The following is a 16,925-nucleotide window of genomic DNA, read 5'->3' as shown; positions in this document are numbered from 1 at the left end:
ACTTTTTGATAAAAAAAATTATGATATTGTTTCATGTACTTTCTAAAAAAATGGAAATCAAAGGAGCGGCTATGGAGTGGCACCCAGTACTTGGAGCGGGAGCTAGCTGCTTTTTAAAATTTAGTAGTGGGAGCTAGCTTCTTTTGAGCAGGTAGGGAGCGGGAGCTAGCTACTTTTAAAAAGGAGCATTAACAACTCTGATAATAGCTAAAAATTTAACCAAAAAGTTGGACTTATAAAAGGATATTTTAAAATACTTCTCGTAAAAACTTAGATACCTACCTGTCTTATCATCTCCTTTGAATCGAGAGCCACCCCTTTCGAAATTATTGGTATCATCTGTTTTTATGTCGATAGATGCATCTGCCTCTAGAGTAGAATTGTTATTCACGTTCGAATTTTCGTCCTCAGCGTTAGTGAGTTTGGCTAGGCATGCCCGGTAACCTAAAATAAATGGGTGGCAACGATGGGTTTAAATATTTTTTATTTTACAACCTAAATATAGTATGTATTTTTAAAATTTAATTATATTTTTAAATCAATAATAATTAAAATTGTTAGTTAGCCACGGTTTGTCTTTTCATATCTGATTAATATCCTCTTATATTTCATTAATGCGTCTGCCTTCATATTAGTCTTTTCAAATTTAATTGGTGCCTTTATTAAGTTTAAAAAACACTCATAAACTTTAAAATAATTATATGTCCTTAGAATTTAATTAAAATTAACCTAGATCTTTGAATTCTCGGTGGTCAGCATCCAGACGGCCAGTTAGTAAAAATTCCAAAACGCCAGAATCAGGAAGGGAATTGAGATCCCCGCAAAGCACTAGAGGGAGTAGATCCACTAAAGGCTTTTATTTTGCCATTTAATTTTTTAAATAAAAAAGAAAATGTTATTAAAAAATAACGCGCTTAAGTCATCAATTTTTGATAGAAGTGAAAACAGATTTTAGTCCTAAATAAGAATTAAAAGGAAGTATTACCCAATCTTTAGAGAACTTGTTATTAAACCGAGTCGTCTCTTGGTGGGTTCTGGAAAGTAGGGAAGGGGATGAAGATAGTAAATTACTCCTTCGTTGTTTTCTCTTCCGCACACGACGTTCGTAGAAACGCCTATAATGATCAAATATCGTAGTGTTTCTTCTTCCTTCTTTTGGTTGTTTTTTACAAATTTATTTAAATATCGAAAAAACAAATATTATAATAACTAAAGAATAATAACTAGGAGGGGGGGGGGGGGGTAAGTCTTGACACAAAAAGGGCCATTGGATTATTTTTCAACATTAGGCATTAGACAAATCAGAATCGAATATATCTAATCAGCCAATATAATATGCTAAATTTCCAAAATATTTTTCCGTTCAATAAAAGAATTTTCGTTGTTTTGAACTGTTCGAGTTTTAAAATAAAATTCATTCAAAACTTATATGATTAAAAAATTGGGAGTAATAGTTTATTAAAAAAATAGATTATTTTTGTGAAGTGAAATATATCAAGTGTGTTTCTAAATTATCCTTTTTACGATCGATATGTTGTAAAGAGACATCATTTCAAATAAATATTTATGCCTTATTAATTTTCAACGGCATAATTTAAAAAAAACCCATAAAAAAATTTGAAAATATCTTTTGATATTTATTTTTACCTTCATCATTCTCCCGACTTTCTTGGTCTACCTCGATATCAGCAGCAGTGTCCGATAAAGCCGTTGTTAGTTGAGAGACGTGCTTATCTCCTTTGCTCCCACAAGGCTTTTGATAAGGGGGAGTAGGTGAATTATGATTATTTTCTGAGCATGTTCTCTTCTTTTTTACCATCATAATTGCCTTGCTATTATTTTTGGAGCTGGTGATGAGCGAGGAATGATGGGCTGGTTCTTTGAGAGACAGACTCCGGGAGAGATCTTTGCCGGTGCTACCTAAAATAGATTAAAGTTGATTTTCCAATATTCAAACTTCTTATTAATCACAAGAAATCTAAGATAAGAAAATATCTAATCTTAGTGGCAGTTCTCAAAAAGGTATTATTTTTTTAAAGTTTTCTTTCTAGCTTTTAAAAATTATCTTTCATTTGCCAGAAAAAGTATAAAAGCCTTCAAAAAGCATATTACCTGGTATTAATTAATAATATTAATGTCATTTTATTGAGTTACCAAATATGTTTATTTTATATTTGCTTCCTCTTTTTTTAAAATGACTTTTTCAAAGATTTATTATAAGCAATTTACCGCCCAGCACGTATTGATCATAGCATTGGCGCATGAAGGCCTTGAGTTCGTGGACTATCATCATAGCCTGAATTATTTTCACGTCACTGTATTCAGGATCCCAGTGTATGTGGGCAGTGCTAACAACCAGAAAGTTTTTCCTCTTGACCTTTCGTCTTTTGCTCCTGTTCCTCCTAAAATCTCCAAGGCATATTTATTTTAAAAAAATAAAATTACTATTTAGTTGTGATTTATAAAAGATACTTTATGTTTAAACAAATTAACAATTTGTTGAAGTTTTAGTTACATTTACTAAGTTGAGATAGTTCATATAAATATCATTTTTTAATAATGTCGTTAAGGTGCATAATAAGGGGATACAAAATCATTGATTGGAAATGAATCATACAGAATGGATGACAAATTTTTTATAATGCTCCTATTTGATTATTTTAGAATGAATTATTGGATAGATTAAAATGATTGGAGTTAAATGTCAACAATCAGATATAAGTGATAAAAAAAGGGATGAAAAATATTAATAGATAATTATTATATAATCTTAGTTTTAATACGTGGCAGTAATATTGTGAAGACCCAGTGTTTTTGAATCGGAAATGTGTAAAGAGGAATCATCTACCTCTTCTGTTTTAGCATTTGTTTCTTTCTCTTCAGCCTTGGGTTCATCTAGGAAAATAAAAATGATTAATAGTTTTTTGTAAATAATTTGTATAATCTATTATGAGGAGATTTAAAATTTCCTATTTGTTAGAGAAAAATAAACCTTGTTAAAAATGAAAAAGATCAATATAAACCCTAATTATCTCCTATTATATCCCAAAATACTATTTATTCCTCAATTTCTAATTTTAACTTATAATGGGAAAATAGAGAAGCAATAAATAATACGTTTATTATTTATATAAATGGTTATCAATTACTATTTTTTTTGCTTTTGTTTCTTCTTGGCTTTTCACTTTCCTCCGGGACAGTTTCAAAGAGAGCGGTGAGTCCTATATTATCTTTAGTCATAACACGGTTCAGCATGTTCTGACTACCTACCATGATAACAATTTTTCAAGAAGCATAATTAACATTAAAATATACGATATTTTATTCATTCACCACATTCTTTAGCTTAACTTAGTGTTGCGTAATCGGCTAAAAACTACGCCTAAGCCTAATAAGGCTAAGCCTAAAAATCGGCAAAAATAAATTAGTCAAAAATTCTGCATCGATATTTAGCAATAATTATTATTTATTTATTTTAGTAAAATAATTTATTTGGTTTATTTAATATTATCTACAAATAAACATGATATGATTTAATATTTTTTATTTATATTGTTATATTTTGAAATGAAAACAAATTTATTTATTTGATGTTTTTTTAATAAAAAAAATAATATGCAGCTATTGTAAATATGTAATATTCTTTTTGATATAATTTATTAGTGATTTTCACAATCTTCTTTGTAAATAAATCTTTTATTGAGGAATTATATTGTAAATTTTATTAGATAAATAAACAATCATTTAAGTGAAATCTTTTATAATTTTTTTATCATTTTTTTAAAATTATCTATTTTTTATTATATGAGGTGGATTTTATGAAAATTTTTTGTTATATGATCTTTTTAAGGATAATATTTTAATGTGACAATTGTCATAATCGTTATTTTATAAGTTCTTTGAATTTTTTTGAAGAAAATATGTTAAAATAAGTATTAATAACATGTGTAAATATAAATTTAGTGAAGATGTACCAATGAAAAGTGACAATTGTCATAATCGTTATTTTTAAGGTTTATTGAATTTTTTTGACGACAATATGTTAAAATAAGTATTAATAACATGTTTAAATAAAATTTAGTGAAGATGTACCATAGATAAGTGACAATTGTCATAATCTTAGTTTTTAAAGTTTTTTTGACGTAAATAGGCTAAAATAAGTATTGATAACATGTTTAAATAAAAATTTAGTGAAGATGTATCATAGATAAGTGACAATTGTCATAATCGTAGATTTTTAAGTTTCTTGAATTTGACGTAAATAGGCTAAAATAAGTATTGATAACATGTTTAAATAAAATTTAGTGAAGATGTACCGTCGATAAGTGAAAATTGTCATAATCGTTATTTATAAAGTTTTTTGACGAAAATATGTTAAAATAAGTATTGATAACATGTTTAAATAAAATTTAGTGAAGATGTACCGTAGAAAAGTGACAATTGTCATAATCGTAGTTTTTGAAGTTTTTTAAATTTTTTGACGAAAATATGTTAAATTAAGTATTGATAACATGTTTAAATAAAATTTAATGAAGATGCACCATAGAAGTGATAATTGTCATAATCATAGTTTTTAAAGTTTTTGGATTTTTTTTGATAACATGTTTAAATAAAATTTAGTGAAGATGTACCGTAGAAAAGTGACAATTGTCATAATCGTAGTTTTTGAAGTATTTTGACGAAAATATGTTAAATTAAGTATTGATAACATGTTTAAATAAAATTTAATGAAGATGTACCATAGATAAGTGATAATTGTCATAATCGTAGTTTTTAAAGTTTTTGGAATTTTTTTGACGTAAATAGGCTAAAATAAGTATTGATAACATGTTTAAACAAAATAGTGAAGATGTGCCGTAGAAAAGTGACAATTGTCATAATCGTTATTTTTAGTGACGAAAATAAAATAAGTATTGATAACATGTTTAATTAAAAATTTAGTGAAGATGTACTCTAGATAAGCGACAATTGTCATAATCGTTATTTTTAAGTTTTTTGAAGCAAATAGGTTAAAATTAGTGCTATAATTAATTTTGGTTAAGAATTTAAAATACAAATATTTATTTTTTTTAAGCTAAAGATAATTTGATTAATAAATAATCAATTATTAACTCGACATTTTTTTTATTTTTTCATAAAATTTGATGTAAAGATAATTTTTATTCATATTAGTGTTGTTTATGAATTTTTAAATGTGGTTTTTGTAAATAATTAATTTATGAGATAGCAGTAGAGGTGTTATTTGCATGGCCCTAATTTTAAAATATAAAAATTTCGTCCAGGCTCCTTTTTTCAAAAAAAAATTAGGCCTGGCTAGGATTTATAGTCCGTACTTTATATATTCAGGGCCGGCCCGTCCTGGATTTTTTTTATGTTAAATATGTTATCAATACTTATTTTAGCCTATTTACGCCAAAGAATTTCAAAAAACTTTAAAAACTACGATGATGACAATTGTCAATCTATTGTACATCTTCACTAAATTTTATTTAAACATGTTATCAATACTTATTTAAACATATTTTCGTCAAAAAAATTCAAAAAACTTTAAAAATAACGATTATAACAATTGTCACTTTTCTATGGTACATCTTCACTTAAACATGTTATCAATACTTATTTTAATCGATTTTCGTCAAAAAAAATTCAAAAAACTTTAAAAATAACGATTATGACAATTGTCACTTTACATCTTCACTAAATTTTTATTTACATGTTATCAATACTTATTTTAACATATTTTCGTCAAAAAAATTCAAAAATTTAAAAACTACGATTATGACAATTGTCACTTTTCTAGGGTACATCTTCACTAAATTTTATTTAAACATGTTATCAATACTTATTTTAGCCTATTTACGTCAAAAAAATTCAAAAAACTTTAAAAACTACGATTATGACAATTGTCACTTATCTATGGTACTTCTTCACTAAATTTTATTTAAACATGTTATCAATACTTATTTTAGCCTATTTACGTCAAAAAAATTCAAAAAACTTTAAAAACTACGATTATGACAATTGTCACTTATCTATGGTACTTCTTCACTAAATTTTATTTAAACATGTTATCAATACTTATTTTAACATATTTTCGTCAAAAAAATTCAAAAAACTTTGAAAATAACGATTATGATAATTGTCACTTTTCTATGGTACATCTTCACTAAATTTTATTTAAACATGTTATCAATACTTATTTTAATCTATTTTCGTCAAAAAAAATCAAAAAACTTTAAAAATAACGATTATGACAATTGTCACATTAAAATATTATCCTTAAAAAGATTATAAAATATTGTCACATTAAAATATTATCCTTAAAAAGATTATAAAATTATTTTAAAAAAAACACCTCATTTAATAAAAAAATAGATAATTTTACAAAATTGTTAAAAAAATATTATAAAAAATTTCACCTAAAAGATTGTTTTTTTATCTAATAAAATTTACAATATAATTCCTCAATTAAAGATGTATTTACAAAGAAGATTGTGAAAATCACTAATAAATTATATTAAAAAGAATATTACATTTTTACAATAGCCGCATATTATTTTTTTTTTATTAAAAAAACATAAAATAAATAAATTTATTTTCATTTCAAAATAAAACTATATAAATAAAAAATATTAAATCATATGTTTATTTGTTGATAATAATAAAATATTTACATTAAATATGAATAAAATAAATAAATAATAATTAATGCTAGGCATCGATGCAGAATTTTTGACTAATTTATTTTAGCCAATTTTTAGGCTTAGCCGATTTATTCACCTAAAATCTCGGCTAAGCCGTTTTATAATCGGCTAAAATTAGCCGATTACGCAACACTAAGCTCAACCTATCTTTCCATTTTATTTATTCCTTATTTTTCTTCTTCATCTTTTATTCACTCTATATTTCTTTCCTACCTTCAGCCTTAGCAATGGCCACCTGATTGAACTCAACCACGTGACTCTTGAGCAGTCTGAAGCGCGATCGCTTGTAGAAAATGGCGCACCCGTCCACGAACTTACGCTCTTCATGCCGCATAGTTTTGGCGCGAGATTTTGGGGCAAAAATTCCATCGTAACCGAGAAATTCCAATTCCGGAAGAAGAAAATCTGAGAACTGCTCTGTTTCTACCTCTTGCAGGCAAAGGATATCCGCTCTAGATTTATAAAAGTAAAGTATAAAAAGTGGGTGTGTTTATTTTTCCCGTGCTAACCAACAATTCTAATAGATTTGTAAAGAAGTAATAATTTATTCTCCTATATAGGAGTAATCAAGATTTTAGGTCACACTTAAAAATAAACATAATATTAATCTCATGTATAATGGTCATCATAACTATCTTGAATAATGTGATAGTTTGCAAAGGACAATCAAACAATTTTAAATGGGTTTATAAATGATTAGGTGGCCATAAGGTAAGAAATAATTTTAATTTTGAAAACATGTATAAATGGCTTAATTTACAATATAACATATGCGGTATCAAAATTAATGTGAAGATTTTTATAGTCAAGTCAACTTGTAGCCTTAGCTTAGATTCTAGCTAATGATTTTTTCAAAATTATAATCTTACTTATTTAGATAAAAAAATAAAAATTATTAATATTAATTAAATGATCCCATTGGCGTAACCAATTGGTGGGGAGGGAAAAATTTTCACTAGCAAATTTGGCAGCTTTCATTAATATCATTTTAACCGAATAAAAATGATCGCCTTAAATTTTTTCTGCCCCCCCCCCCCACCCTCCCCCTAACCAAACAATATGTTATTATTTTTTTAAATAATCACTATAAATGAGTATGAAATCAAAAAACATTAAAATAATCGACTTAAGACCAAAGAGCGGGCCTAAAACTCTCCATAAATATGGTAAAAAAGCCACCCAATTTCCCGGAAATTCATGACAAGACTAAGGTCTAACCGTAGCCACCCTAGAAAATATAATTTAAAAAAATATTAAAATAAACAAGTTATGTTCAATTAGTTTACTAATACCAATATATAAATAAATATAAATAGAATGCTCATATTGTAAATAAAATTTTATTTTGAAATAATTATATTAGATTGAATTTTCTTTTCTTGAAGATTAAATTTTAAAAAAAGATAGATCGAAAGAAAAATAGAAATAATAAAAAATACTACACCACAAACTTTGATTCGGCAAGCTGGGATAGAATCCTGTGTTTTCGGTAGGCCCAGGCCAAGGCCCATGTCGGGCAGTAAGCGTATAATTGACGGGTGGCATACTTGTCGCATAAAATGTTATAGCACATAAGGGTGAACGTGTTATTAGGTTCTTTGTGTATTTTAAAAGATTTAGTGGGCAAATCGTTTATACAAATTGCTTCCAAGGATTTAGAGATTTTTACGTTTTCTATTTTATCATGTACGTTGAAATTTTCTGTCATTTCGATTTCCAATTTTTGGATTTTGTCATCGGCGGTTATATTATAATCTGTTTTTAAAAATTTTGGCGATTTTTCATTAGTTTTAACAAGGCACTTTTCATCTGATTTGGTGATTTTGTTGTCGTCGTCGATTTTAGTAGATATTGAAGTTTCGTTATCGACGGAAGATTTATCATTCATATTTTCTTCAAATTTCGAAATTTTTTGATCTCTATTTACATCATTTTTATCATTTGTTTTAGTAAATGTGAGTGTTTTTTCTTCTGCCGATGTAATGGAATCATCAGCTGTTGTTTTTTTAATAGATTTTTTAGATTCATCTACTTTCATAAGAATGTTATCTTTACGCTGATTGGGTGAGCCAGGGATTTTTGATTTTACTGGCAGCTTTAGAACATCTACTTCAGCACATGTGATTATTTTATTCTCTTGGCGTAAGAAAATATAAAAGTATATTAAATTAATTTTTTTTAAATTACTTAATATCAAGTTTTATGAGAAAGTTATGGTAACCAATTCATTTATTGATCACTTTATAAAATATTTAAATATTGTTTCGTTTTTTACTATCGTCAGAATCGTTGATATCCGATATAGAGGACGAACAATAACTATCTTCACTGAATGATATACAGGACGAGCCTTCTTGCGCTGCAGATTCATATGATGTCGTCTGGGAATCAGCAGAAGATTTAGCAAGCTTATTTTCACCGACATCTTAAATAAATAAATAATTTGTGTAAGCGCCTCGAGATTTCGCTAATAGATGTCCAAACCTTTCTGTCTCGTTTATGAGTAAAATCTCAGGCTTGAGTAATATTTTTGGCGAAAAAAAATCTAGTTTGCCGCTTAACAACGCTAATATCGAATAACTTATCTCAAAATAAAGAATTTGAATGCCTCGTGTATTTCCAATATATAGGAAATGTAGTCCTAAGTTTTATAAAATAATTTTTTTTAAAAAAACCCTCTCAGATAGTATTATTCCTCGTAAAAAGTTTGTAGAGATGATCACCTCACCTTATAATATATTTTAACTTTCTTTATATGATTTAGGTAATTTTATAGGTAACCTTGAATTCTTAAACATTCGTAAGTAATACAAACAATATTTCCCAAAGAAAGGATTGAAATCAAATTATATTTCAAAATAAAATCAAACTCCTTTCAGCAAAAATATAGTCGTTAATATTTCCCCAATAATTGAAATTATATTATTGTATTTTTTTGCTTTTTATTTATAGATATTAAATAATTTTAATTGTTAAAAAGTAAATTGCCCAAAATACCCATTTATATTGAAATTAGAGCATATATAAAAAAAAATTTGGGCTGATTAAAATTTATAAAAAAAAAATTGATATTTCAAAAGCAATTAATCAAAATTAGACTAAAATTTGCATACGTATTTTTAGACAAATTAGGTACTGAAAAATTCAAACCTATATTTACAGGATTTTAAGTAATAACTCTTTTTCTAGGGGCTAACTGGGTCTTATGAATGCTCTCAACAAGGGCTAATAATTGATGTTATATTTATTTTGTAAAACAATTATATTTTTGGGAATGATTTTTTTATTTTTGTATTTAATTTATAAATTTATTCCATTTTAAATAAACTATATAGAATTTTAGATTTTTTTGAAATTCCTCGATCATAGGTTTTAATAGTCTTATATAAAAAAAATTTAACAAGTATAACAAGGTAAATTCAAACTCAATTTTTTTATATCACGAGGTCTCGAAGTTGTATTTTCCTTGAGGATAGTCTTGGATCCAGTTTTTGGCGGACGATTTTCACTCTCCTTTTCTTCGTAATAGTTATCACCTTCAGAAGATGAATCGTTTGCTACCACAAAAAAGTCTGGTTTAGCGAAAGTAAAGCCACCTTATATTTTTATAAATATCCAAAAAGGTTATTATTTATTGAAAAGCATAAATATAAATATTTATTGATTAACAATAAATTTGTCAACTATTATGACTATGTCCATATTCATTTTTTAATATAAGATTTGACACTATTTTAATTCCATTCGTAATAAAGAAATTACCCTCACTTATAATTATTGGCTCTCTTTAATTCAGTATATATTTTAAAGCTCACTCTAAAACTTCTAAATTAAGTCAAAATTTTATTGAACACCTTCCCACGAAAAGCTTTTATACGAATGTTTAAATCATTTTAAAAAAAAATTTTTTTTAACCATGTCTATTAGATCGTCAAATTTTTAATAGATTGCGTAATATTTTAAAATAATCTATTTTGTTTCTATATATTTAAAAAATATCTGAGAATGGAGTCGGTGGTAGCCTTAAACAAACAACTGAGGTTTTGAAAAGCAGGGTCGAGAAGCGGAATCCTCGAGATTTTACTGAACTAGAACCCAACCTCTTTTTAGATTTAGGGTCCAGGAATTGTTTTTTTTTAAATATTAATTTTCAATATTTTATAGTATTTTATTAATCATAATATAAGTCAACACAAAATTTTTATATATAAATAAAATAAATTCCAAATTAAATAATATAAAATGAAATATAGTGTAAAACTAAAATGATAAGAATAAGGGGATAAAAGTGAATCTAGCGGATCTGTGGAGAGAAGACTGTCATTGAAACTTCGATAATTAGCTTTAAGGATAGCTACGGCCAGTCTCTGCCTGAAGAAGCCTTCTCGAGGATCGCTGGTATGCTTGAGGATGTAAGATTCGAAATCCTTGAAGAAGGATAATGCAAGCTTACCAAAGGAGGTTAAGGTAGTGAATATTCTTGGGGTAAAGATGTGATCTTATGATATTTCCGAATATTTGGAAATTTTATGTTGTTCTTTTTGCTCAAGTAGGTTTGGAGTTTGGTTGGATAAGGTTAATGAATCTATACAAGAATAGTCCCAAACCAGAAATTGGCCCCGTTTCAATGGGATCAGGGTGATTCCGTCAGGCCACTTTCCATTTACTGGATCAAGTAATTGCATTGTGTGTGCCTGAGGAGTCGTCCTTTGCACGATCTGCAATGTAAGGAGAGTCACCCTTTGCAGTCTATGGGGATTCTGCAGCCAGAGCAGAAGTGAGTAAAGGTTTTTGAACAATTACGCGGTTTCCTATTGAATGGGTTAGTTCACTGTCGGTTAGTTGGAGTTAAAGATTTTTGGAAAGAATGACTTCTAAAAATTCATGCCCGGATTCATTAAGTAAAGAAGTGAAGAGAGAATGCTAGATAATAGGGATTCAACGTAGCATGCTATAACTGACCTGCCCCAATCCTTTTCTCTATTGGATTCAGGCGATGGGACATCATCAACACTAAAAACATTTTTTTGTGAAAATCATTTTTATTAATTTATGTAAAAATTTTACCACCACATTTTGTAAAATTGTTTATCATAACTATAATAATATATATTTTAATAGTTAATGTTGTTTGTTAGATTTTAAATTAAAAGATAGTCGAAGACAACATTAATTTAATCTACAAATGATCTTGATGATGATTTTGAAAAGTTGTTTTTAGAAAAATAAAATAAAATTAGACCAATATGAAAGTGAACAGATTATGATCATTTCTTTGTCAAAAATATTCTCACATATTAAAAGGATTAATAAGGATGTAAATATTGTTGACTTGTGGGAAGTCAACAATATTATACACTGGCTAATATTGTTCCAAGTTTTCCAGAAACACAAGTACATTATATATATTATATAATATGAATTAATTATTAGGCTAGCTTTGAAGGAGCATTTTCATCATTAAGATATGTCAGAGTTAGATGGAAGTCTCAATGTTATTTTAGATTGTATCATGATAATTTACTTAAATATATTTTATTGCATTATTCTGATAAATTATTTTTATAATGAATATCAAATATAATAAAATAAATTCAAAAACTGATGCTTCTGTTGTTTTAACTATAATTAGTCTTCTGGACTCTAAACCCATGGATTTTTTTACTGACCCTGAACCCTTTTTAAAACGAGAGTTCACAGCTCTGCTGTAAAGAGTTTTTGGTGATCCTTAGTTTAGCGATAAAAGAATATAATTAAAAAACTGACATAAAATAAGTATTAACCAATCCACAAATATTGTCACGGCGAAATCAAGATTTTAACCTATAAAAAAATTGCCTTACATATAAAAGGCAGAAAGGTTTGACCCTCTTTGGACCAAATCTAGAGATAGGTTTATATAATATTTTTTGTTTGATAACAGCATGACAGAAATCATTTTAATATAAAAACATAATTTTTATTAGAAATTTTATACTCATCATTATGATATCAATAAAATGGGTAATAGAAACCCCCCTCCCCCCGGAAAAAACCCCCCAAAGATACCCCACGGAAAAACACCCCCGAATTTTTTTTTCATATTTATAGAATTTGACACAAGAAGCAATTCTTAATTCCAAACACGTCGAATTGAGCCTCGTTTCCTCCAGAAACTTGGAACGTAAATCAGAGCACTCTATCCGACGAAAAACGCGCAAATAATCAACGCGAAGGTTGGAATCATCATTTTGTCTGGTTGGGAATAAACACCCATCAATATGGGTATTGATTTAAAAAATGGAATGCGAGGTGGCTAAGGATGAAACCAAACTTGAGTGTAGATAGTTGAACATCAAAAAAAAATCGCGGAGTTATAATACCCAGATGAGATTAAAGAAACTTTGCAAGGAATACCGTGATGGGGTGCGAAGCCTTCTAGATTTTATAAGGGCAACTTCCTTCAATATTCGATATCAATCAATATAATTATTATTTTAAATTATTAAATTTGTATATATATAATCTTGATTTACCAATAAAATATATATATTTTATTATAAAATTTTGTCAAATTTAGTCTACTTAATATCGTAATTTAGGATGGATATTGTATTTATTACTATAGCAAATAATCTTTACGAAAATAAGAAATACATGGGTTATTTTACTGGGGTATTTCCCAGTACCAATTTGAACTTCCGCATTTTATCTTGTTTAAGCATTTTTTATTGATGGTATATGAATAATCTTTAAATAATGAGTTAGGGTCTAAAGAAATTTAGCTTATTAATATATAATATTTTTCTAAAATACTAATTTGTCTATACATTTTAAATATGAGTATCCATTATAATCCAAATAAAAATATATCTATATTATTAGGTCTTAAGTAAATTCTATAAATATGGAAAAAAAATCCAGGGTTTTTTTTCCGGGATTCAATAAAATGATATAACGTGCTGTAAATTACTAATTAAATGCCACATTCAGCTATTTAAGGAATGTGAAATTCTAACCAAGCTCAGAAACAAACTTGGGGTTTGAAAGGTCACTCAAGTTAGTTTAATTTGAGCCACAAATTATGATAGATAGGCTTATATATACTTAATAATTTAGAAGCTCTTAACATGGAAAAATAGGTGATTTTTCAAAATTTCTATTGAGATTATGTATATTTTTATAAGCCATACTTAACAATCTCGAGAATTCGGTTATAGGAAAGAAAAATAAACCATAATTATTGGCATCATGGGAACACATGGTTTCGGTAAAATTAGTTATATAATTCGTACGACCGGAAGTGTAAAAATCATCTGATGTGTTATTACTGTCTAAGTTGTTATTTGGATCGTTTATACAAAAGTATAAATTTCTTATTTGAACTGAAAATGCAAAAAAATTTAATAAAAAAAATATAACGGATTCCATTTATTAAAAAAATAAGATGAAAACTTTAACATCTTAATTTAAAAAAAAATTCCATATGAGAATAATTATTATTCGAGTCAGTCGATAGAAATTTTTAAAAATGAATACAAATATAGTGCACATGTATTGAACGTTTCAACGCAGCGTTTAAAAACGAATATAAAAAAATAAAAGCAGCTGTGTTTAAATTGAAGCGTTAAGTTTTATTTTTTCAGTATGTAACGTATAAATTTAAAACAAAAAAAAATGCTTGCCATATATTTGCTTAAAAAAATATAAAGACATCTCAAATATATGTTAAAAGAATTCTTTTCTCTGAATATAAAATAAACTTAATTCATTAGTAATTATTTATATAAAAGGTATTTAATTACTGGTCTATCCTTTGCACAATTAAAAAGAGTTTTGGGGGAATTGTTAAAAAATTTGAGCTTCTGAGTAGGCCAATAGAAATTGGCCTAGCTAGCATAGAAATTCTAAAATATCCACTAATCATTCTTCAATTTTATTCAAATGGCGATCGTCTTAATGCCACCCCCCCCCATACGCTCTTGCGTCATACCTTCTCTCACAGAAGTTTTTGATATCTTCCACTTTCGTTTTAACCATTAAAAACATTATACTCATTCTTTTAGTAATCATTTTTTTTTAAAAAAATGAAATATTTCATTGCAATTTCTAGTTTAGATTTATAAATGACGGTTAAATTCTTTCTAAATTAAAATGAGTGAGCTCTTTTTTTTATATTATTTCTTTTCCTAAAAAAATAGGCAACAAAAATACCCGATTTCAATCCAAAAGCCCGCCTAGGCTAAAAAAAAAAAGAAAGGTATATAAATTACCCATGATAATAATAGGCTAAGGCGGAGAATAAAAGAGGCCCATCGTCGAAGTCGTAAGAAAACCCCTTTTAAACCACACTAGTAAAGTCCTTAAATAAAATCATATGGGGGGGGGATCAAAAAGTCGTATCCTCCCTAGAATATCTTGGATATACAAATAGTACACCAATGCTAACTATTATTTAATAATATAAAAAATAATCACTTATTATATAAATTTTTTATAACTATCCGGACTAAATATCGTTTTAAAAAAAAATCATACGAATGGTTGTCCTTTTACACTCTAAATCATTATCATTTTTTTTAATGTTTCTGAGGATGTAAAATAAAAAATTTGAAATAAAGTGTTTATCTTATTGTATTAAGAATTTTAATACAATGGAATCCTTGAATTTTATTTAATCAATCTACTTAAATTTAAATAATTCAAAATAAATAACCTTCAGATTTTTAATTATAAATGTTAAGATTTAATCAAGTTCTTTCTTTTTGATTCTTTTATTTAGAACAATAAAAATTGTGAACTTGTTTTACCCTCCTCGTATCTTCCTTTATTTCTTTTACCACTGGCTCGGTCTTTATCACGATTAGAATTAGTCATCTGCTTTCTATAATTCGGTTCGACAAGTTGAATAAATCGTCTGGAAGGATGTATATAATTTTAAAATATAGTCTTATAAATTGGATCCTGTAAAATAGGATTTTGAGTTCATATCAGTTATATCTAGATATGTAAATCTTGTATCAGTATATTAATACCTATCTCTATATAATTATATTAAAAATATTTAATCCTATTTTTGGTATTAAATTTATTGTCCGAATTTAATTTTTTACAATAAAAACTAATGGCAAATTTTATTTACATAATGGATAACCAGAAAATCCCAAAAATTATATTGAAAGATTTAATACACTATTTTTAGTAGCCCATAGAGGATAAGATAAGAAATTTTTATAACACCCATCAAACTTTAAATGATTTTATAAAAAATAAGGATTTTATTATGGATTATCCTACTAAATATAAATGTGTTATTCATAAGGCAACAATAATTTCCAGTGCAGTGCACCAGTGAAGTCTTTTAGTATGGCTAAAATAAAGGATATAAGGGAATGCCTCTGGTAAAAACTTTAAAAATGTTTTATTAAAAAGTAAAACATAAATACTGAATAAAAATGTTTAGTTCAATTCAAAATTTGAGTTTTCCCTAAATTAACAATTTTGATGTTAAGCGAATGCTTTTAATAGTAAAAAATGTATTGAAAAATTGTGTCTATATCTGGATATATTTTAGAGAATGTATCTTATATTTAGATACCATTAATGCCATGTATTGCTATTTGGATATATTTGAAAAGTATTTTTAGAAACTCTGGTTCGGTTCATATAATTTCCATAAACATATTAAGATTAGAGTCATAAAAACGTATTTCCCATATACCGAATTATTCAAAATAACTTACTCCATCTTTGGGTCATTCCATGTCAAATGAGCAAAAAAATCAAGATTTTCGGCCGACCCCTTTCAATTTTGATAAAAAGTTGTAGACTGGTTATATATGTTTCCATTAGATTATAAACAAAATTTTAGCGCATTAGCAACTATATTTGCGGAGATAATCGGGGTTAAAGGTCCAAAAAACGCCTTTTTTTCCTTTTTACTGATGTTAAATAATTAATTTTTAATTTAAAACTAATTATGATCTAATATTGAATCTAATATCAATAGCTAAGTTAATAATTTATAATTATGGCGAAAACATCAAAAATAATTTTTTTTTAAATATGGGTCATCTTATGGTCAGTTGAAAATTTGAAATTAATATTTCGAAATGTATATGATCTCCGATTTTTAATTTTTTTAAGAAATATTATCCGTTTACTATTTTTTTAATAATTTCTTTAACAATTAGCATCGCTGGATATTTATTTAAAAAAATATTGCGATTTTTATACTTTAAA

At 26.9% G+C, this 16,925-nt stretch overlaps 1 protein-coding gene across 3 annotated transcripts in view; it reads right to left on the bottom strand.

Annotated features, from left to right (window-relative positions):
- Positions 1-16,925, bottom strand: part of LOC135926530 (uncharacterized) — a 36,154-nt gene that overhangs the window by 6,168 nt on the left and 13,061 nt on the right. For 2 of the 3 annotated variants that reach the window (XM_065462439.1, XM_065462437.1), the window contains exons 7-18: positions 15,494-15,600; positions 10,130-10,300; positions 8,980-9,129; positions 8,156-8,840; positions 6,918-7,156; positions 3,150-3,266; positions 2,784-2,895; positions 2,230-2,402; positions 1,648-1,920; positions 986-1,152; positions 730-853; positions 283-444 (exon numbers count right to left, since the gene is read on the bottom strand). In XM_065462439.1, coding sequence (XP_065318511.1) covers positions 283-444; positions 730-853; positions 986-1,152; positions 1,648-1,920; positions 2,230-2,402; positions 2,784-2,895; positions 3,150-3,266; positions 6,918-7,156; positions 8,156-8,840; positions 8,980-9,129; positions 10,130-10,300; positions 15,494-15,600 — 2,480 coding nt within the window. The remainder of the gene's footprint in view (positions 1-282; positions 445-729; positions 854-985; positions 1,153-1,647; positions 1,921-2,229; positions 2,403-2,783; positions 2,896-3,149; positions 3,267-6,917; positions 7,157-8,155; positions 8,841-8,979; positions 9,130-10,129; positions 10,301-15,493; positions 15,601-16,925) is intronic. The other variant, XM_065462438.1, reaches the window with a different exon arrangement.

Source organism: Gordionus sp. m RMFG-2023, chromosome 3, assembly GCF_954871325.1.
Source record: "Gordionus sp. m RMFG-2023 chromosome 3, tfGorSpeb1-WG-v2, whole genome shotgun sequence".
Classification (NCBI taxonomy): Eukaryota; Metazoa; Nematomorpha; class Gordioida; order Chordodea; family Parachordodidae; genus Gordionus; species Gordionus sp. m RMFG-2023.
The sequence above is the reverse complement of the archived record's forward strand: the minus strand, read 5'-3'. Positions and strand labels throughout refer to the sequence as shown.